The sequence below is a fragment of the Gopherus evgoodei genome, chromosome 9 (genome assembly GCF_007399415.2).
Source record: "Gopherus evgoodei ecotype Sinaloan lineage chromosome 9, rGopEvg1_v1.p, whole genome shotgun sequence".
Lineage (NCBI taxonomy): Eukaryota > Metazoa > Chordata > Testudines > Testudinidae > Gopherus > Gopherus evgoodei.
In genome coordinates, this window is record NC_044330.1 from 46,894,294 (window position 1) to 46,917,043 (window position 22,750).

The following is a 22,750-nucleotide window of genomic DNA, read 5'->3' on the forward strand; positions in this document are numbered from 1 at the left end:
TGGCTGGAGAGATTACTACAACTGGTTTCCTGAATTAAAAGAAGTGTAGATATTTGGAATGTATATCTTATTTAATTATTTTCTGGTTGGCATTAGTATTTATTTCATTTTTGCCTCCACTAGACTACTTACCAATGGAATCCAGTTGTTTTTCATCTTCATCCATAGTGCCATGTATTTATTGGTTCTTGGATAGATCCCACTGAGGGACCTGTCTAGTTCACTGCTTTGAGTTTTGGCTAATCGTGTGATAAATTTAACTTCTTATCCTTGGATATAGAATAAATAAAATGCACTCATAGGCAGATTTTGAGCACCCTGCCAACTATTTAAAATTACAAGACAAAATACAACACTATATGTTATACTTCAGTTTTGAAGACCTGCTTACCATCACTGTAGGAGGCACTGTTCTTTTTCAGCATTCATTTTGCCCCTTATTAGGATTGCATTGTTTGATCAAACTTGCTTACATTACCTTCACTGCTGCCACTTTTAACAGCTATCTCTCTGTATAAGCCAGTGATTCCCAAACTGGTGTTCGTGAACCCTTGGGGGTTTGCAAAATGTTCCCTAATGGTGAACAGAACTGTCCCCAGGGATTTCAGGCAGCAGGAGGCCAGCAGCCCAGAGCCCCTGGACTTCCAAGAGCTAAGAAGATCAAAGCAAGTTTATCACACTGGGGAGATTTAAACTTCAAGACTTCTTATAAGAAATGGAAAGGGAGGTGGATATTTTTTTGCTGTTTTTAAAATTAAATAGACAGCTAGTATTGTTTTTAAAATTATTATGAAGAACAAGTTTAAGCTTTGTTGTAACGTGCATTGTTTGCCTGGACTGTTCAAGACCTGAATGCTTGTGTAGAAGGAACTCTTTGAGTTGGCTTCTTAAATACCTTCCTGCTGTTTCACATCTGATACTCCTTGATGAAACATAGGAGCCTTGTCTTATAACAGACTTATTCAAAGTGATGCAAGCTATGAAAGTGAGATCTTGGGAAAGTGTTGCTATTTTCATAATGTAATAAATACTGTAATTATAAATAATAATTAATAATAGTGTGTAATCGTGTACTAAAACAAATTTTATATTTTCAACATCACTGCTTTTATAATTTATACTCAGGAAAAGGAGAAAATCCCTGGAAATATTTATTTTTAGGAAGGGGTTCCTGAGACTTGACCTTTTAGTGGAAGGGGTTCATAGGTTGTTAAAGTTTGGGAACCACTAGTATAAGGGTATTCTCTTTCTGACATTCATGATCCAGCTAGAGGGATCATTGGTCAGCATTGGACTATATGGGTTGACTCCTTTTTGGCTAATATTTTAACCTCTGAGAAAGCTTTATCCCTTTTCTTACCTTTTATGATATTAGTGATAGTTCAACCAGTCTGATTTAGCAATTACCTCTCATTTAGTGGTGGGGTTACTTTGCTGGTTGTGTTGTTTTAATATGCTTTTGCTATTTATTTTCCAATTTCCTAGTATTTTTTACTTTCAGTCAATCTCCAAAGCTTTCAGAATATTCACTGTCGTTATGTTTAATGATCTGTAAGTTCCAGTGTGTCATTTTGAACTCCTAGATGTGCATATTTAGCATCTCAGGCTAAACACTTCCAGAAAGTGCTGAACCTATCAATTTTACTTTTCTTAATCCTGTGCTGGAGCCTTCAATTAACATCCAAAGTAATACATTTCACAATTGGAGGCAGTCTGACCAATCTGGTGACCTTGCCAGAAAGCTTTCTTTTTTCCAGAATTCTGATTAATAATCTGTCTGAATGGAATGTTGTATTTTATTGTACTTATTCCACTAAGAATACATCCTCTACTTGGGAGATTTTTGCTAGTACCAGTCTAGATTCTATCTGACATATTTAGATTCAGTTCAGACATGTGGAATAGTGTGAAAAGGCCACGAATTTACTGGAAAACATGCAATTATTGAATGTAAGTTCTGTTTGTAAGGCTCTTGTGTTTGAGCCCATAAGTCTTTTATGATGCTTTTAAATCTGTTGTGATAGTTAACCGTCTAAATGCCAAGTTTCAAGCATACTCGTTTCAATCAGAGCCATGAAGAAGTGAAATATTCTGCATGCCCTGAGTTCCTCAGGGACTACCCCTTTAGCGTGAATTTCTGTCATCTCCCTACTTCTCTCTGAACTGAATTGAATGTCTTAGTGACTTTGGATCAGCCTTGACAGTTTTTTAAAAAATATATGTTAAGACTAATGCTGTCCACTTTACACTTCATTCTGGACTTTGAAAAGTCTTGAGAAAAAGTTGGTCACATGTATATATTAGGAAGGAAAATTCAGAGCTTTTAGAGAGGGTGGTTGTGTTTACATAGTCCACAGAGCTGTTCATTCTAGCAATCTGTTTGTACAACTGGTCTTAAACACATGAAATTTAGGGGTGGGATTTGCAAATTGGTCATTGTTGGGCTAATTCTACTCCCATTGGAGTCTATGGTAAAACTCCCATTGACTTCAGTGGGAGCAGAAAAAGCCATCATTTGAGTACTTTTGACAATTCTATCCTACATCTGCATTATGTCCCTCTACACTAGGTTATTGTGGCAACTTGTTTTGCAATGACCTTTTAGTGGAGAGACGCTTGTTTGTCTAATTAAAAGACTGCATTACTTTTGGTCACAATGAACAGCCATCCTGCAACTCACTCAGAATTTCCAAATATCTTTAATTGTTATACCACTGAGTTACAGGGCCCAATTCTGCCATCCTTACTCATGTGATGCTTCATAATTAAAGTGTGTTCAGTTCACAAGGATCCCTTTTTCACAGAACAATTGTAATTTACTAACCCCTAATCCTAAATTTGTTTTTCTATATATATATATATATAAAAATTAAGACTGGAAAATTCTCAACAGTAAAGAGCAGATCTTATACTTGAGGTGCAGAGTTCTGGGGAGAAATTCAGGCCAAATTTTTAAAATATAAGTGCCTACAGTTTGGTTCTTATATCCCTATTTAAGTATCTAAATAAGTGGCCTGATTTTTCAGAAGTGCTGTGCAGTTACTACTCCAGTTGATTTTGCTGGGAATGGTGTGTGTTGAGCACTTGTGAAAATAAGCCCATTCATTTATTTAGGTGCCTATATATGGATTTAGGTGCCTAATTTAGGCATTCAAACTTAGTAATTTTGGTTCAGAACATCCAAGGCTGGCCATGCTTAAAAAAGGGGGGATTTTTTTTATCATTAGCACAACTTTTCATTCTTTGTTTACTTGTTGAGTTAGAACACCTGGATTTACTCTGAAAAACAAAATGTATCTTTGCTGTTCTCTGAATCTGTCCATTTTTGGAAACACTGCAAGAAATTAGATATTTCTACGCAAAGTACATCATGATTAGGATGCAACACTTGAAAAGTGCTTTATAAACAATATTTTATAATATAAAGTGTTCTACATTCTACAGAGAATACTGCATAGGAATGACATTATGGACTAGTAAATACATGCCTTAATGTAGCTGTACACTACCCGGGTGTCATTTGTAAAGTCAAAATGGCTGAGAACTTACAAACTGGACAGTAACAGACTGAAACCTAGTGACGATTCAACCTGATGATATTCTGAACAACAAGAGCCCTTGACCATGCTTGTAGTTGTTTCTGTCACTTCACATCGTCTCTACAGACATAACAGGCTTCAGAATAACGCACAGAGAATTGTAGTATCTTATCATAGAGAGGCTTTATAGAGAGACCGTTTTCGAGCACGTATGGAAGGCCCAATATGCAACAGAACCACCGTGTTTCCACTGTGTAATTTAAGATTGAAAAATACTGTGTAATTTAGATGGAGATTTTGTTGCAGAGTTGGCTTCCAAGCCCTCAGTGCTTTGGAGAAATAGGAAATAAAAGCATAATAAAAATGAAGGAACTCTCAGAATACAAACCAATCAGATTTTCCCAAAGCATGTGTACACTCTCCACTCTACTTCTCTATTTGATTTCTTGTGCCTATTATCTTATTAAATAGAGTCCTTAATATTTGGATTCCTTAGTAACATACACACTTAGGAAGTGGTTTTAGAACAGAATTTGGTCTTAGAGAAGCAAACATTGCATTTGGATCATTATAATTAAAACAGACAAGGACTGTGCAACGTTTCGGGGGGGGGGGGGTGGGGAGTAACTCCATCAGAGTTAAAGCCCCACTAAAGCCTTTGAGAGTAACGTAAAGATGGAATGAATGACATTTCCACAAGCACTTACAACCCAAATTTTCCCATGCTAGGCTGCATTCTCTCTCTCTCAACTTCTATATCCCTTGCAGTCAGAAATGACTGTAAGCTCCTGTTTATGCCTTGATCTCATCTGAATTGTTTCTTGATAAATTTTAAAAAGAATAAGATGGGCTTGACTGGATTTAACTTGAGCTCATTTGAACTGAAACATTCAAATGGGATGAAATAATGGCACAGCAGTAAAGCTGTGTGGTTGGTTTGTTTGTCGTTCCTCCCCCTACACATCCATGCAAACAACCAGTTTAAAAAGAGACAAGGGAAGCACAAAGTGATCTCTAAGAAATGAAGCGGAGTGCTTGATTGAGGGCAAGTGTTCAGATCAATTAGGGAGATTCCCTTGGAATAATCCTTAAAGAAACAGATGCATCTGACTCTGACACTGTCAATCCTCTCATTTGTGGACATGCCTGTAAGGCTTTGAAAAGCTGGACAGATGCTCTTCTAAAAATAAATAAATAAAATACCCACAGTTTTGCTGGTAAGTCCCCCTTAATTCACATACCAGTTAAAATATGTTAGTTAGGTTTGTCAGCTGCACAAAACATATTTGATCACTGTCCCCCCCTCTTACGTTTACCTAATGTAAATAACTATTGTTCTAGTTTCTCAGCTCATATGCTTTTATTTCTTTTATCATTTTTACCGATTTTGGTAGAAATGCATAGTTAGCAACACAAGTGGCATTTTCATCTATGCAGATGCATTGAAAACTCATCTGGGGCTCTAGCTGAGATAAGTTGGCTAAGTTTATTTTCTACTGGACAATATCAAATTTACGTATAACCACAATAACCAAACCAGCAAGTTGTGGAGGTTTATGGGGGTTGGTTAGTTGCTAGGTTGTTTTTTTTTTTTTTTTTGAAGGGTTGGGAGTTGGATCTGTTTTTTATTTTATTTAAGGCTCAGCAAAATCATGGAGCTAGATTTTTCCACCTTTAGTTACACTAAATAATAATTTACTTCACAGTAGTCCCCTTGATGGGAGACTAAACGATGTGGCTTATATCCTAGTGAGTATGTCTCACCCATGACACAGCAAAGAACAATGCCAGGACATGGGAGGAAAGGGATTTGCTTATACTGCATAATATTACTATTTAACATTCACACTGTGATAGTACCTAAAGGCCTCAACCACATGGAGCCCCACTGTTCAAGGCATTGTACAGACATATAATAAATGATAGGCCTTTCCCCAAAGATTCTACAGTTGAAAGTTGAGATATAACACGTGGATGGGGACAAATAGGCATAGGTGGGCAAAGAGAGACATGGTAACAAATAAATAGAACAGGATGTGTGTAATTCCTCAGGATCCAATAGCATTAACAGCCTGGCCACTGCATTATGGCAAAGGTGAGTTTTCAGGAGGGACTGGGCTGTGGATCAAAAAAGATCTAATTGTTTTGATCTAAATGTTTGTTTTGCTTTTCAGTTTATCTAATATTTCCCCTTGTATCATTCCATTCTGTCTCAGGCTTCTGCTCTGTCAGTCACCTGCTGAAAAGCAGCTAAGCCCACTGCTCCCAATCAAATGCAAGCATCCCAGACCCCTTCTCCGCCTTGTCATCTTGGATGCGTGCAGGAGCAGACGCATATGAGCTAGAAGCAGATTGCAAGCAGCAATCCTAGAGTCCAAAATTGCAGAACCATTCTTAACCCGTGTCTCTCTGTTTCCCATAATTATCTACACGACACATGAGAGCCAAAAGCTCCCTCAGATCTCATTGTGAGTTATTTAGAATTCTAACAGGGTTAAAAAACTCTTGAAATCTGAGTGGGTGGCTCAGTGCATTATAGTTGATGAATGTTACCCTGAGCTCCAACCCTGCAGACCAATACAAGAACCCCACTATGTTTTTATTAAAGAGCTGCAGCATTTTTTTGTTCCAAAGAGTGGATTTGTGCTCTGCTCCAGCTAATTAGCAACTAGCTCATGCACAACAGTGCTGGGTAATGGCACTTTTACTGAAAGGCTGATTTCATTTTGATGGTTTTTTTTTTCTACTCTTAATTTGTGTTTTAATATGAGGGGTTCTATTCATCATTTACTTTCTCTGTGTATTTTGTGTGTATGTCTCTCTCATGCATTATTTTCTCCCCAAAGATCCCTAAAATCTTGTTTCATGACCAGCATATAATTGCACATGGAATAGATTAACTCCATGAGGCTTTATTTTGCAGGAGCGCTTTCATTTTTCTCACAAAGCAAAATTATTGGTTCCTTTTCCCTTGTCACCCATTTCCCACCAGATTACCCTCTTCCTGTTCCACCAGCCCACAACCAGGAGGACAGTAATGGAAGAGGGTCCACTGGAACAATAAAGAGCCAGAGGAATTGTACTGATGGAACAGAAATGGGATGACATCACTGTCTGATGGATTTTACTGTGGGAGCTGCATAGGGATCACAATATATCAAGCAGCTGATAAATGAAGCACATAAGTCAAAGGAGAATTGCTGAATGCTGTTACACACTATTTCTAAAGAAGACCGGAACATAGCAGTCTAGATTGCAGAGAATAAACGCTTTTAGCTCAGCTCACCTGAGCAACTCATTCTCAGTTTGGCCTTTCTTTTCCATACTTGTCTTTAGCCTCCTGGGCCATGTGAACTTTAACTGTAAACTGTTTCACCCTGGCAGCTCCACAATCAAGAATCACTAGCAATCTGGGGGCGTGGGAGGGTGGGGGAGAAGAGAGAGAGAGAATGATGTCCTTAGCTCTGAATTCATTTGCTCTCTGAGTGTAAATTGGACTCCTAATGTTATTTCTGTGCATTAGATTTAATGCTTTACAGAGATAAATTAAGCAGGTGGCTGTGGCACCCAGAAAAGAGTCTCTGTGAGACTGCCTTCCAATGAGCAAAAAATCAAGTCCCCTTGGAGGGTTTTGCTTCTAGTTAAATATAGATGCTCTCGGATAATTATCAGCCTTGAAAGCAACTCATAACTGTTGTGGAGTATTTCCCTTGTGTTCCTATAAAAGGCCCTATGAAAATGAATCTGATGATTATCAATACAGCTTCTTTTAACTCAGTCACTATCAGTGCTGGGTCACTCCCCCGCATCCCTGGCCCTTATGCTCAGCTGGAATGTATCAGTATAGCTCCAGACAATGAAGGCAATGAAGCCACATCGATTCACACCAGCTAAGCATCAGGCCCATCTGACTCAGAGAGATACATTGACATCAATTATGATGAGACTACAGATTTTAGAGTATCCCTTACTCCATCCTAACAAGGAAACTCCTCTTTAGAAAATAACCCTGCAGGTTCCTTGGGGAAAAGGGGACCCAACCAATGTATTTGAATAATTAAACAATTGGTTTACTCTGTTTTATTTGCATTTGTAGAACGTAGTTTAAAATATCTGCTGAGTAGCTGCAAAATTTTTTAAAAAAGAAGATGAATGCATGGGAATATTTGGCCCTTGCATTGTATAAAATAGCATCTTCCCTCTGGAGCGTTCTACAAACATTGCCTTGTGATTATAACACTGGACTGGGGCTCAAGAGGTCTCTGCCGTGGATTCCCTCTGTGACCTTAGGCAAGTCACTTAAACTTGGTGTGCCTTTGTTTCTCATCTAGAAATTGGGGATGAGGATGCTTTTTCTCCCACCCTTTGTCTGTCTTGTTTATATTGGATTATGAGCTTTCCAGGGAGGGGGCTCTCTCTTTCTGGCTAGGCGCATGCACAGTACCTACTGCACTAGCCCCATCTCGTATGAAACCTCAACACGGCTATAATACAAATAAATAACACTCTTGTGAGATGGGAAACTATATAGCCATTATATAGACAGATGCACACAGGCTGTATCTACACTTAGGGTGGCATGCAGAGTACATATGCCACGTAGCACAGGTATAAATAACAGTGTAGACAGTGAGGCATTGTTTAGGCGACTCAAGTAAGGACACACCTGAACCCTGTGGCTGTGTGCCCTACACAGCTCTCTACACGAGCAACCAGGGCCTCCCATGTCCCATTGCTTTTCCCCACCTCAGTGAAAGACTTCAACTGTGGGGAAAATCTCTGGCGGGGAAGGCAGTGGAGAAAAGCACCAGCAGCTGCCTGCTGCCAGAGCGTTTCCCCACTGCCTCCCCCATGCCAGAGATTTTCACTTCCATGTGTAGCTACATGCCAGGTTGGACACAGCCTGCTTTTCACTGCAGCCTGTAGCTACACGTATTCTACACTCCACCACTAGCATAGACAAGGCCGTAGGCAGAGGGAGTAATTTGAAGTCATGAACTGAGCTGGCATTGGAGTTGGGAATAATTATATAATTATAATTTAATTTTAGGCTAGACTGCAGTGCTCTGGGACGTGTTCCTCTGAGGCATAATTCCTCCATTTACTCCAGTATAGCGCTGTGTGTGGGAAATAATCTGCTACAGCCCCTTTAAAGAGCACAGCATGCTCCTTCCCCTCTACCAATTCCCATTTCTTCACACTGCAGAGAAAAATCAATCAGTTTTTCCCCAGCAGCCTGAAGAAAGCTGAACCATTTTTCTTTATTCCGCTTTTCTGTTTCTAACATATTTAATTAACCTTAATTTTTATCGAGCCACATTTGTATTTACTCAGATCTGTTCTCGACTCTAACTTGTCTTCAGTGTAACGGCAAGTGTAACCAGTGGCAGCCAATGTAACTAGTGCTATTAACACTAATCAGTGTTCTGAGTTTATGCTGCTTATTGTAACACCCCGCTGTTGCTCATGTGTGATGATGGGGCTCAGATCCCTAAGCCCTCCTCCCAGTGTTGCTTGTTCTGGTTTCGGCAGCACACCGAACAAAACAGAAGGGTTTATATGGTTTTGTTCTCCTCTCTCCAGACAATGTCTGCTTCAGGACTAAGAAGAATAACTTATGAGCTAGCATGACAAAGTTTTCCTTTTGCCGCAGTAGTTTTTGTGACATAAATCCTGAGCTCAGGTTCAGACTTGCAGCAATACAAAGCAGGATTCTGACACTCTGGCAGGCAGCTGTAGTGGTAAATCATGGTCTCTCTCCCGCCCCATGTTCTGCAGAGTAGAATCTGTTGTCATAGTTAGAAGAATTTATCTGGACAGCCATCTAAATTCTGGGGAAATTGGTTTAAAATTAATTGGATGTAGTTCAGAGTCTTGTTTTGAGGTGAAAGTTGTTCTTTACTGCTCTGTTTTCCCGTGACAGATTAGATTATTGGGCTCAGAGAGAAAAGGAGACAGCCAGCTGTGACCACATCAGTGCATTCAAGTGTGGATGAAAACAAGCATTTGTTTGGGCTGGGGAGAAGGGCGCAGCACGCTGCCTCTGCTTCCTGTGCAGCATAATGGGTGCCTGTCCAACGAGTACAGTGCACTTGATGAAACTAATGAAGAAACCGAATTACCATTTTAACAATTTTTATCAGGTCCACTTAATAGATTTCTTAGAATAAAGCTTACTTCTTTCCTGCTTGAGCTAGTTACGACTGTGCATGTTGAATCATTACCTATATTAAGAGCCTTCACTTGCCCTACTTCCTTGACTGATTTCTAGTGTGTTGGGTCACTGATTCAGAGGGTTTTTTTATTTAATAATCAACTCTCAGGATTCCTTTTTCCCTCTTGAATAAGCTGCTTCAGAACAAAGTTTCATTAATCACCATTTTTCTTAACTCTTTCTTCCTACCTTCTGAACCATTAGCAGTTTTGACAAAATATCATGAAAAAATTCTCTGCTGGACAAATTTCCATCACAGATTACGAACCAATTACAAGCAATAGAGTTCTCTGGTGAAACTTACCTGTGGCTTTTTGTTTGTTTAGTTAAGTTTAGACAACCAAAACAAGATGTAGCAACAGTTTTCAAGGCTGCAGAGAAGGCTAAGGAGGCTGACCCCTGAGTCAAAGTTAATCAAGATGTGCTAAGAAAAACAAATCTATATAGCAAAACTAAATAAAGTTGGCCAGAGATTTACCCGAAGTATCGAATATTTTAAATAATAGAGCTGTTCTCCATGGAGTTGCCCTGCCCCCCGATAAAGCAGATCATAGTGCAACTGAGAAAACATGACAAAATCAGAAAGCTTTAAAGATGTCAGGAAACATTTTTCAGGCTGAAAATTATACTCTATGTAATGCAGCTAGCTGAGAGAGGGTATAAAGCAAAAGCAATGAAAGCTTGAAGGAATCAATTAGGTGCCATGCTGAGGGAGACAGAACACAAAGAAAGAGGAGCTTTGATGGGCTAAACAGTGATTCACTCCTGTACAAAGCAATCCGTTATGTTTTTGAAAGTGTACCTTTTGTTTCTGTCATTACACAAATTGCCCCCAAAATAGTTCAACGGTACAGTGTGTATAACACACTGTATGTTAGCAGTCCTCAAACTATGGTAGATGTACCAGTGGTGGTAGATTAGTTGATTATAACTGCACTGATTAAAATTATGAAGGTGGCAGTTTCAGTACTTTTGAGTTTTATATGTAATATTCTAGATGTGAGAACTGCTGTCTATGAAACATACTTTGAACATACATTCAGTAGGGTGCTGGTAGCTTATATTTGAAATATGTTTGATGTGTACTCAGGCTTTTGTCAAGCATCCCTTAAAACACTGAATTCTTGGGCAGTTAAACCATTCCACAGCAAACTCCACTTTAATCATAAGGGCATATTGTCCTCAGGGACATATTTTCCACTGAAATTAATTGCAGCTTTGTTTGCAAATGAAAGTGAGACTCAATAGATCTTTGTCACCTTGCAAATTTCTGTTGAATTCAGTAAATTGTCATTTAAAGGGTAGACATTTCAAATGTTTCATTCAGATCTGATGCATACTTCAGTCATTATGGTGTAAAATAAATGCATTTCACTGATTACTAACATGTGAGCTTCAGCACAATGTGATTGGAAATGACTGCAGTATGAAACCCTGACAAAACATGGCATATAATGGAAGCACAGGCAGAACTGTCATTGCAGTGTTACTGTAATCTCTGCTGTGCAGGAAATTTTAGACTGTATTTCCAAAGCTTTGCCTTGGAATTACAGGGACCGTCCTAAGCTGGTGCAGTTGACTTCAGTGGAGTTACATTGAGGGCTTGGCTACACTGGAGAGTTGCAGCGCTGGTGGTGGGTTTACAGCGCTGCAACTTAGTAACTGTCCACACCTGCAAGGGACATCCAGTGCTGCAACTCCCTGGCTGCAGCGCTGGCTGTACACCTGGTCTGCTTGGGGTGTAACGATTGCAGCGCTGGTGATGCAGCGCTGCTCATCAAGTGTGGCCACCAAAAGCGCTGTTATTGGCCTCCAGGGTATTAGGAGGTATCCCAGAATGCCTGCTCACAACAAACCAGAAGAATGGCTGAACTCCAAGCTCCCCGAGCTGCTTATCCAAAAAACAAACACAGCTCCTGTTTGCTGGAGCGAGCAGAGGCAGGCAGGAGAATTGCTTTGGAAGGTTCACAGCTGTTTGCTTGAAGAGAGAAGTCACATGGCAGTGGGGGAGGGGGAGTCCGTGTTGAGCAGCTGCTTATGTGGTCTGAAGGCTATTTAGGAGTGCATAATTTGCATTTAATGAATAAGAGAGGGGTAGGGGAAGGGCTCGAAACTTTTAAATTGATTGCAGGTTGGTGATGTGTATGTTCCAGTCCTTAGAACTTGCAAGACAGGGAGCTGACACATAAAAATCCACTCTCTCTCTCTTCCCCATGTTGCCCCTCACCCCCCTTTTGAAAAGCACGTTGCAGCCACTTGAACGCTGGGATAGCTGCCCACAATGCACCACTCCCAACAGCGCTGCAAATGTGGCCACACTGCAGCACTTTCCCTACACCGCCGTAAGAAGACAGCTGTAACTCCCAGCGCTGTACAACTGTAAGTGTAGCCATACCCTGAGGGTCTAGTCCATAGAGCTGTTAAGGACCTAATATTGCACCGCTGAATTCAATGGGAGCTTTGCCATTGGCTTCAAAGGCCACAAGCTCAGCTCCTTTGGGCTCTTAGGGTTTGGCTACACTTGCTGCTGTACAGCGCTGGGAGTTACAGCTGTCTTCGAACAGTTGTGTAGGGAAAGCGCTGCAGTGTGGCCACACTGACAGCTACCAGTGCTGCAGTGTGGCCACATTTGCAGCATTTGCAGCCGTGTTGGGAGTGGTGCATTATGGGCAGCTATCCCAGCACTCAAGTGGCTGCAATGTGCTTTTCAAAAGAGGGGGGTGGGGTGGAGTGTGACAGGGAGCGTGGGGGAGAGAGATAGAGTGGATTTTTGGAGCCAACACTGTGTCAGCTCCCTGCCTTGCAAGTTCCGACCCCTTCCCCCACCCCTCTCTCATTCACTCTTAAATGCAAATAGCCTTCAGACCAGATAAGCAGCTACTCTGAGGGACTCCCTCCCTCCCCCGCCCCCCGTTTCTCTCCTTCAGCAAACACTAGCTGTGGACATTCCCTGCCTGCCTCTGCTCCAGCAAACAATTGCTGTGTTTGTTTTTTAGATAAGCAGCTCCGGGGCAGTTCACAAGAAAACAAAGAGAGGCATCATAACAAAACAAAGAGAGTTCTTTAGTTAAAAGCATTATGGGAAAATTCTGGAGGTCAGTTACAGCATAGTAAGATTAATCACTGTTTACACTGGCACTCCAGCGCTGCAGGACCAGCGCTGTTCTCTTTATTCCTCTCGTCCATGTGGAGTACAACCAGCGCTGTAGCTAGGGAGATACAGCGCTGTATGTGTCTTACTAGTGTGGACGGGGAGTAAGTTGCAGTGCTGTAAAGCCACTGCCAGCGCTGCAACTCTCCAGTGTAGCCAAGGCCTTAGTCATATGGCTACCTTCCCATGTTTGGGGCCTTTCAAAATGTACCACTTGGCATCTGTTACTTTGATTTGAATTAGAGGTTGTTCACAGTGATATATCAGATTACATCTTTGGACTTGCTCCTGGCTCACTTATCATTGCAGCTTGTGCTTTGGATATTATTGATTTTCTTTTGGTCAGGCTGAAGGCTTTCTACATATTTCCTGATGTTACCAGAGTGTCAGTTCTGAATGGTGGTTTTCTTTGGAGAGCAAATAAACTACAAGAAAATACCCTGTAGGGAATGATTCTGGACTAGTCCTTGGGAGATGGACTAGATTATGGTTCTGAGCCCAGGAGTCATGACCCCCTTGCTCTTCCCCTACTGCTAACTGCGGGGCTGATCCCAGGATGGTCCCAGGACGGCAAAGGTTGAAAACTCATGGACTAGATGATCTAATAAGGCTTGATATCTTAATTTCATTTAGCTTTAGTACTGCAATACTAGTGAATCCATTGAGCTGAAATCTTCCATCAGGTGTATTTTATCTGTGTTATGTTTGTAGGCATTGTGTTATTGCCTTTGTATTTTATAGCGTAAAAAGTCTCCTTGGAGTACACCTATTTGTCATGTAAACTGTGCATGCTTTATTCTAACAGCAGTTGCTAATCAGAATACAAATGCTAATCAGCATTTTGTTCAGTTATTACCATTGTTATTGTCTCAGAAAAGTAGGAAGATGATATCCTCTGAGTTTACATTTGTCTCAGAAAATGTATATACAATATCTTATAAAAGCATAGAATAAGTGAGTGATTATCTGTCAACACCCAGTACATGTACTTGGTAAAAAGAGAGTTTCAGAAAATTGGAACTAACCTTGAGAAAACAGTAGAAAAGGGTTCTGTTCTTTAAAGAAGATGACCAGTTTTTCCTTGTGTAAAAGTAGCATAAATTACATTTATTCTCTTCTGATATCTAGTCTGTATTTCCACTGGCTTCAGACTCATGCTCAGGACTTTAGCACTTGTTTCATCCAATAGAAGGAGACAGGCTTTCAGGAGATGTGCCCTCACTTATGTGAAGTTGCAGGAGTAGAATTACATGCCCATGATGGTAATAGATACTCCTTCAGTGGCAAGTGCTTATTTAGACAATGAACAATGCTATTAGATGCTTTACAAGTTCTACAGAAGATCCGCCAGGACAGAGCTTGTGTCATACTGATTGTGCCCATCTGGCCAATACAGTTCTGGTTTACAGATCTGCTGAAGCTCTCAGTTCACCCTCCTATGAACATCCCCACATTACCAGACCTTCTAACATAGGGCAGGTTCAAGGACCCCTGTCTGCAACTCAGGGCTTGATATTTGGATGGACATCAGAAATAGAGCACTCACATTCTAAAAGGGTACAATCCGTCCTTAACCAAAGCAGAAAAAGTTCTACAAGAAGTAGTTACGCAGCAAAATGGAAGTGTTTCTCCTCTTGGACTCTTGGACTCACCAATGAAACTCGTCTCCAGAATCAGCTGGGATCCCTGCTATCTTAGAATCTTACTTACCCCTAAGTCTTCAGGTCTTGCACTCAGTTCTCTGTGAGTGCATCTAGCAGTGATCAGTGGTTTCCATCCTCCAATGGATAACTGTACCGTCTTCATTCATCCTGTCACAACTTGATTTCTGAAAGAGATTCTCAGGTCCTTTCCACCACTGGTGAAGTTCACACATTAGTGTGACCTTAATTTTGTTTTATCATCGCTCACACCACACCCCTTGGAACTTCTAGCTACATACTCTATGGCCCATCTGTCCATAAGAGTGGCTTTTCTGGCACCCATAATGTCAGCCCAGAAGAATCAGCAAGCTGGGAGTGCTCATGGCGGACCCATCATATACTGCATTCTATAAAGAAAAGGTCTTGTTACTACCCCACCCTAGCTTTGTTCCTAAAGTAGTTTCCAAGCTTCTTATGAGTCAGTTAGTTCACTTACCAGTATTTTTTCCAAAACTCCATGCCTCAAATGAAGAGAGATGGCTCCATTATCTGAACATCCAAAGGGCTTTGCTGTATGTCTGCAAGGAACAAAGTATGTTAGAAAAACGTAAACTATTTGTTTCCCTAGCAAAGCAATCAGAGGTCAAGTTATATTGATGCGGACAGTTTCAAAATGGATTTCAGGTTATATTACCCTTCGTTATCAGCTAGCTCAAATTCCCCCTCAGAAACAGGGTGAGAGCTTATTCTACTAGAGGGCAAGCTACTTCGGCTGCATCTCTGAGAGATGTTCACATTCTAGAGATATGTAGGGCAGTTACTTGGAGCTCTTTGAATACTTTCATGAGACATTATGCTCTGGTCCAGTCCTCAGCTGCAGATATAGCAGTGGGGACAGTAGTAATACCAGCTATCACTTCTGCATCCTCACACCCACTCCCCAACTGACTACTGCTTGTTAATCTCCCACAAGTGGAATACACATAGACATCAACACTTGAAAAAGAAATGGAGGTTACTTACCTGTAACTGGAAGTTTTCAGATGTATGGTCCCTATCTGTATTCTACTACCTGCCCTCTATCCCCTCTGCTGCAGATTATTTGAACTGCGATAAGAATGGGAACTGGAGAGGTGTTGGCCCACACCACCTTTTCTGCCCTTGGTTCAGATATAATGAGGAGAGCTATGGTGCATTTGTGGGCCAACAGAAATTGCTTATAAAATATTCCAGACTCAGGTGCATGGTGGGTGTGCGTATCCGATGTGTGGAATACAGATAGAGATTGTGCATTTTGAAGAACTTCCAGTTACAGGTAAGTAACCGCCATTTATCAAAATTAAAGAGCAAAGATGGTAATAAATTCAGATGCATATAAGCTGGTATCAGTCAAGCTTTAATGAAGGTGAAACAGCTCCGACAACCCGTGATTTCTACCTGAATCCAAACTTAAGTTTACATTCCCTTGACTTTCCTATTTTTAATTCTGACTAACTCTGTTCATTGTTTGCCAAAATAGGAAGAGGATGGTGGTTGAGTTCTTCACTCACCTGCACACAGGTTGAGATTTTGTGTGAAAATAGCTCTTGTTTTGCTCTTCACTTAGGCCCCAATCCTGCAAACACTGGTGCATGTGCTCAACTTAATGGGCATGTGAGTAGTCCTACAGATCTCAATGGGCGTATTCACGCATGTTCATAATGGTTTGCAGGACCCAGCTATAGTGAGATAGAACTTGAAATGGGCATGAGTAGTGAACTGTCCTCTTGCAGCACTGGTAGTTCTTTTATGTTGGGTTTTAGCCATTTTTGTGTGGCTGCATGTGACAGTTTGCATTATTAGTTCCTTTGCCGTTCCAGGTCTCTGTATAAACTGACAACTTTGATTTCTAGTGACATCAATAGGCACCTCTCAGTCATGCTAACAGAACAGATTTTAAAATAATTCACACCTCTACCCTAATAGAACGTGACCTGATATAACATGAATTTGGATATAATGTAGTAAAGCAGCGGAGAGCCCCAGGCCCTTTAAAGCGCCACCCAAGTCCTGCTGCTTTACTGCATTATATCCAAATTCATGTGGAGCCCCGGGCCCTTTAAATCCCTGCCTGAGTCCCACCGCCGGAGCTCCAGCTCTGATTTAAAGGGCCCGGGGCTCCCCCCAGTGGCTGGAGCACTGGGCTATTTAAATAACTGCCGGGGAAACTGGTCCAGTCCGGCACAGTGTTCCAGCTCTTGCCAGTATGCCGTACCAGACTGAACCCAATATAACACTGTCTTACCTATAAGGCAGCAAGATTTTTTGGCTCCCAAGGACCGTGTTATATTGGGGTAGAGGTGTCCTTAAAAAATGATCTTTTCCATCTGCTATCATTCAGGCCTCTCTGCTCAGCAGTGTTGTTAAGCAGTTCATTTCTTGTTGCAGTGATCACTGATGGGGCGCTGGATAAGGCAGCTCTTGCAGATGACGTGGGAAGCGAGGAGGATCTGTATGAGGACTTTCGGAGTTCCAATCACCGCTATGGCCACCCTGGAGGAGGAGGAGAACAACTTGCCATCAATGAGGTATTGCAACTATAGGTCTATGAAGAAGCAGAAAGGAGTCTGCTTTTGATTTTTGATAGTGAGGCATCACATTGCAATAGTGTCCTGGATAAATGGGTACAGCTCAGTATTCACTTGCTGTGGTCCCCATTTTAATTGCATTATCATCCCAAACTCATGTTTGGGTTTTCCATAGAGCTGCTGGCTCCAGAATGGAAGGAATGCTGATGTGATATAAAATGGAACTGCAGCTCCCTAAACTGTGGGTAACTTCAGTTAGGAGTTCCTCTCTTCTCGTGTGTTTTCAGGCAGAAAAGGACTATACAGACATGAATGAGCAGCACAGGCTGGAATACTTTCAGGGGTGGTGTGATCTGAAGTCTGGTAAACATTTTTACTTAGTGGGGCTAGAATGATGATTTTGAAGCCCTTGGAAGGATTGTTCTGAACATGTGTTCAAACCTTTCACCATGAATGCAAGCTTATATCCAATCAAGTAGCACTGTAGTGAAGGGGATGGTTTTGGCAAATGGTTCTTGTAATGTTGACATCAATTTAATTGCTTGTCTCAAATTAGAACGTGTTTCATAGTCTAACTTGTGTGATGAGTATTAGTCAACACAGAGGATCTGTCTGTCTGCAAAAGTACAATGCCCTTGTCTAGTGCATTAAAATAGGAATGCTGCTATGTAGTATTACACAATATATAGAATGTTCTTTCCTTTGGGTGAATTAATAAACATTTCATTGGAAGAGCTGAGGACATGCTCCCTATGAACTACAATACAGACTGCCGCACCAAGTGTGCTGTATGCTCTGCTATCTTTTTGTAACCTGCACAAGATGGAGGGGCACTGATAAAGGTGTATTATGTTTTCTCAGGGGTCACCTATAGCTGGAATGGTGGTGGCTACACCTTATGCCTGTCTCAGAGGCAGCCATAAAGCTTCTAGGAGCTGTATGATGTAAAGACTTAGAAAGAGCGGGTACAGCACCGTTTGAAAACAGTACAGCATATACTCCTTCCAGTACCAGTCTCCCTGCTCTATTGGAAAAGTTGAAGCCTTAGGGCTGCTCTAACTTCCATGCTGCTTCCCACAAGCCCTGTGCATGATAGGGAGCAGAGAATAATTGGAATACAGCATGCTACAGCTACACTGCTACAATGGAGGTGAGAGCAGGCCCATCATAGGGTCTCTGTCATAGTTCTATACCGGTGAGGAGGCTCCTAATGAAAGCAGCTTATGAGGGGCTGTTTCTACCCACTTTACAGCCTCTTCATACCACCACAGCAGCATAGAACTATGAATTCATCCCATTACTGTTTTTCCTCTTATTATCAGCAAGTAAACATAAAGAATCTAGAAGAACACCAACTCATCTAATGCTGTGATACAGATGCGAAAACTGGTAGGATAAAACAAGATTTGCCGCAAAACTATTCTCTTGCTTAGTTTCCTGAGATGTTACAGCCACTTCACTTTGTAATGAAAGGGAATTGGAAGTGATATGGTACACATGACAGCACTAGGAATGCATTTGCCCACATTTAGCTAGTACCTGAAGTGTGTTTGGCCAGTAGCCTCTGATATGTTTAGCAGCACAGGAAATGTATTCCACAGCATGTACTGGATACATTTCAAGCTATGGAAGGTGTTTCCTGCATTTCCTGATTTTTCAAGTGCTTGAGTGTGCAACCTAAACGTTCTTCTAACATAGTTTTTGTATGTAACTTCTTAGTTCTTGGGGCGAGGGGGAGGTTAAAGAAAAAAGGATAAAATATAATATTGTAGGAATTACAGATATCCTTAAAGAAATCTTTATACCTTGTGATAAATTCTGAAAAATATTTTGTTTCACTTGGAAATGGTTCTGTTTCTATATCAGATATTCTCTGTATTTAATTTTCCTCATTCTTTTTACTGAGAAGAGCTTTTTTTCTTAAGAGTTCATTGGCTTTGTTAACTGCTTATCCATCATGTAACTTTGAGAGAGAAAAGGATATTGATTTGTCCAGAGCAGTTGTAACATGCAAAGTTCTTGAAGCATATTTGGATCTGTTGGCATTTCAGATCCATAGACTTATCAGGTCAACCAGTCAACACTGATTATTTGTTTATTGGCCTGTACCCTGTAAGCTTGTGTATTACAACTTGTTTTGTTGGCCCAATAACAGGTAGCACATTATTTACCTTGTCCACTGGTTCCAATGGATAATGATTCCATCATTTAGCATCAATTAGCATTAGCAACGTGCCTCTCTGCATGATGGCCTTTTGGAATGGTAAAGTATGATAGAATACTAATTTCTAATGCAGGGATTTTAAATGGACAAACTTAGAATGGACATTTCTAACATAAATCTTCCTGATTCCCAGCCATCTTGATGAACTTCAGTGGTGCGTCAAAGCTCATAGCCTCTATAAAATAAAAACATTTCTAGGCAGGCTCTAAAGGTTTTCAGTAATTGCCTTGGGGGAATTGCAAGTGAAGAAGCTAGAATATAATCATTTAATAAACTTTTCCAAGCTGTCTTTTCCCTGCTTTATTGAATCTCCATTGGTATTTCATTGGTCTAGAGGAAGGAAACCATGCCAATTTCCTTGCAGATATCCTCATTCTTCGCTATCTTTAAATAAACAGAGAAAGATTTAAATGTATTTTTAAACATTTGGCAGACCAAACGTTCCTTATTTTTAACTTCAATTTTTATCAGTTTGGGATCAGTAGACAATGGTTGTGGAATGGCCATGAAGCCTTTCGTGGAAATAGAATGACTTATTGACAAAGGGATTTGAGGGATAGAAGAAAAGGGGAAAGGCTTACACAGCCGACCTAGGAAGAACTGCTCGAGGATAAGTAGGAGCCAAGAAAGAAACCAATCAAAAAGTAATAATAGAGGATGGGCTGGAATTATATGAACCAATTCTTAAGAAAAGAAAAGAGGAAAAATATCTTCTTGGGGGCCCTGTCAAAGCTTTTTCATGAGCAGAGAGAATGTATTTAAAAGAGATTTTTGGTTGAGATTATATTTTTGTTTGGTTTAGTTTAGGGAGTTCCAGGCAACAGATCGACACATATCCAAAGTATGATCAGCTGAAAAATATGGCAGTCCTCCCATATGGAAACATAATATATTGGACACACGTAGCTATAAATTACATGAAATGTGAGGCATATCCATTTAATTTAAGCACTGTAAAATTATCTAGAACCTTGACTGGTTTAGGCACAAAATCTACTTACTCACTCATATCATGACAGTGACAATAGTGAAGAAAACAATAATATTTTATTTGCTCATCAAATAAAATTAATCAAACTGGGCAAGTAGACTTAGGCATGACTGATTTAGAAAATATCAGATCTTAGACAAAGGGCTTATTCTACTTTCTGCTGTGGGGAGCATGTTTCTGCATAAATTGGAAAATTCGTTACTGTACCTGAGCATATCTTTGTTGTTTACTAGATGGTTTTCCCAAGATCAACAGCATTGATAGGTTGTGTACAGAGGAAGGAATCAAGCCTCTGAAAGTTATCTTTGAATGTGATGACTAAACTGGTCATATTTATTTATTTATTTATTTATTTATTTCAATGCACTTAATACATTTGTATGACATCCTGGCCCCATTAAAGTCAATGATAAATCTAATACATAATACATAACAGTCAAACTGGAGAGAGGTATCTAGTGGGGTCTGGCAGGGAATATATCCTAGGTCCAGTACTAGTCAATATTTTTATTAATGACTTGGATAATTGAGTAGAGTATGCTTGTAAAAATTACATACAACACCAAACTGAGAAGGGTTGCTAGCACTTTGGAGAGCAACATTAGAATTCAAAACTACCTTGACAAATTGAAGAATTGGTCTGAAATCAACAAGATTTAATTCAATATAAACATCGTACTTAAGAAGAAAAATATCAACTGCACAATTATGAAATGGGGAATAACTGGCTAGGCAGCAGTACCGCTGAACCGGGGTTATAGTTTATATTATAGTAACAGAAGTGTCATGTGTAAGAAATGGAAGGTAATTGTCCAGCGCTACTCAGCATTGGTGAGGTCTCAGTTGGAGCACTGTGTCCAGTTCTGGGCATCACACTTTACGAAAGAGGTGGACAAATTGGAAAGAGTCTACAGGAGAGCAACAAAGATGTGGAGGGAAAGGGTTAGAAAACCTGACCTATGAGGAAAGGTTTAGTCTTGTGAAAAGACGACTGAGGGGGGACCTTCAGATATTTAAGGGCCATTACAAAGAGGATAGTGATCAATTGTTCTGAATGTCCACTGAAGTTAGGATAGTAGGCTTAATCTGAAGCAGAAACTTCCTAAGTGTAAGTGTAGTTAAATTTTGGAATAGGCTTCCAAGGGACTCTGTGGAATCCCCGTCACTCGAGGTGTTTAAGAACAGGATAGACAGACACCTATCAGGAATGGTCTAGGTATACTTGGTCCTGCGTCAGCACCAGGGAATGGACTAGATGACCTCTCCAGGTCCATTCCAGCCCTACATTTCTATCATTCTGTGATCGTGCCATGTAGTTTAGATCAGTGATTCTCAACCGGGGGTCCGTGGCCCATTGTGGCCACTTGGACCCCTGAGCCCTGGCACCCAGCAGCTGAAGCTTGGAGTCCTGATCCCCAGCACCCTGCAGAGTGGAAGCCCCGTGATCCCCTGAGGCAGCTAGAACCCAGCACCCCATGGGGCTGAAGTCCTGAGTCCCAGCGCCTCACAGAGCTGAAGCTTTGAGCCCAGGTGCCCCAGGCCCTAGCAGAAGCCACCTTGCAGGGCAGAAGCCTGGAGTACCCCAACCTATGTGGCTCCCAAGCACTGCCCCAGTGCTATGGGGCAGACGCTCCCTCTCTCCCCCCCCCCAGCAGCTGAAGTCCAAAGGCTTCCCTGGGCCATGGAATTTTTATAGCAGGTTGGGGGGGGCTCCAAAAGAAAAAGGTTGAGAACCCCTAGTTTAAATCACCGGTTTTGCAATATTTTGCATACGTTTTATTTGTTGTTTCATTGGCTTCAGTTAAGAAACACACTGATCAATACACCTAGAAAATATGTATAATGCTTCTATTTAACAAAATAACTAATGCATAGAAAAGAGATTTCTTTCATGGTATGGGGTATGAATTATGTGCCTCACTCTATAAAAGAGGTAAATACTAGGGCTGTCATGCGATTAAAAAAATGAATTGCAATTAATCGTGCAATTGATTGTATTGTTAAGTAATAATAGAATACAATTTATTTAAATATTTTTCAATGTTTTCTACATTTTCAAATATATTGCTTTCAATTACAACACACAATACAAAATGTACAGTGCTCACTTTATATTTATTTTTGATTACAAGTATTTGCACTGTAAAAAAACAAAAGAAATAGTATTTTTCAACTCACTTAATACAAGTACTGTAGTGTAATCTCTTTATCACTAAAGATGAACTTACAAATGTAGAATTATGTGCGGAAAATAGGTGCATTCAAAAATAAAACAATGTGAAACTTTAGAGCCTGAGTCCACTCAGTCTTACTTCTTGTTCAGCCAATCACTCAGACAAACAAGTTTGTTTACAGGAGGTAATGCTGACCACTTCTTGTTTCCAATGTCACCTGAAAATGAGAACAGGCATTCTCTTGGCA

General features: G+C 40.6%; 1 protein-coding gene across 1 annotated transcript in view; it reads left to right on the top strand.

The window, feature by feature from the left end:
• Positions 1-22,750, top strand: part of LOC115657476 — a 347,440-nt gene that overhangs the window by 255,041 nt on the left and 69,649 nt on the right. Inside the window, 1 exon segment of the mRNA XM_030575381.1 lies at positions 16,975-17,114. Coding sequence (XP_030431241.1) covers positions 16,975-17,114 — 140 coding nt within the window.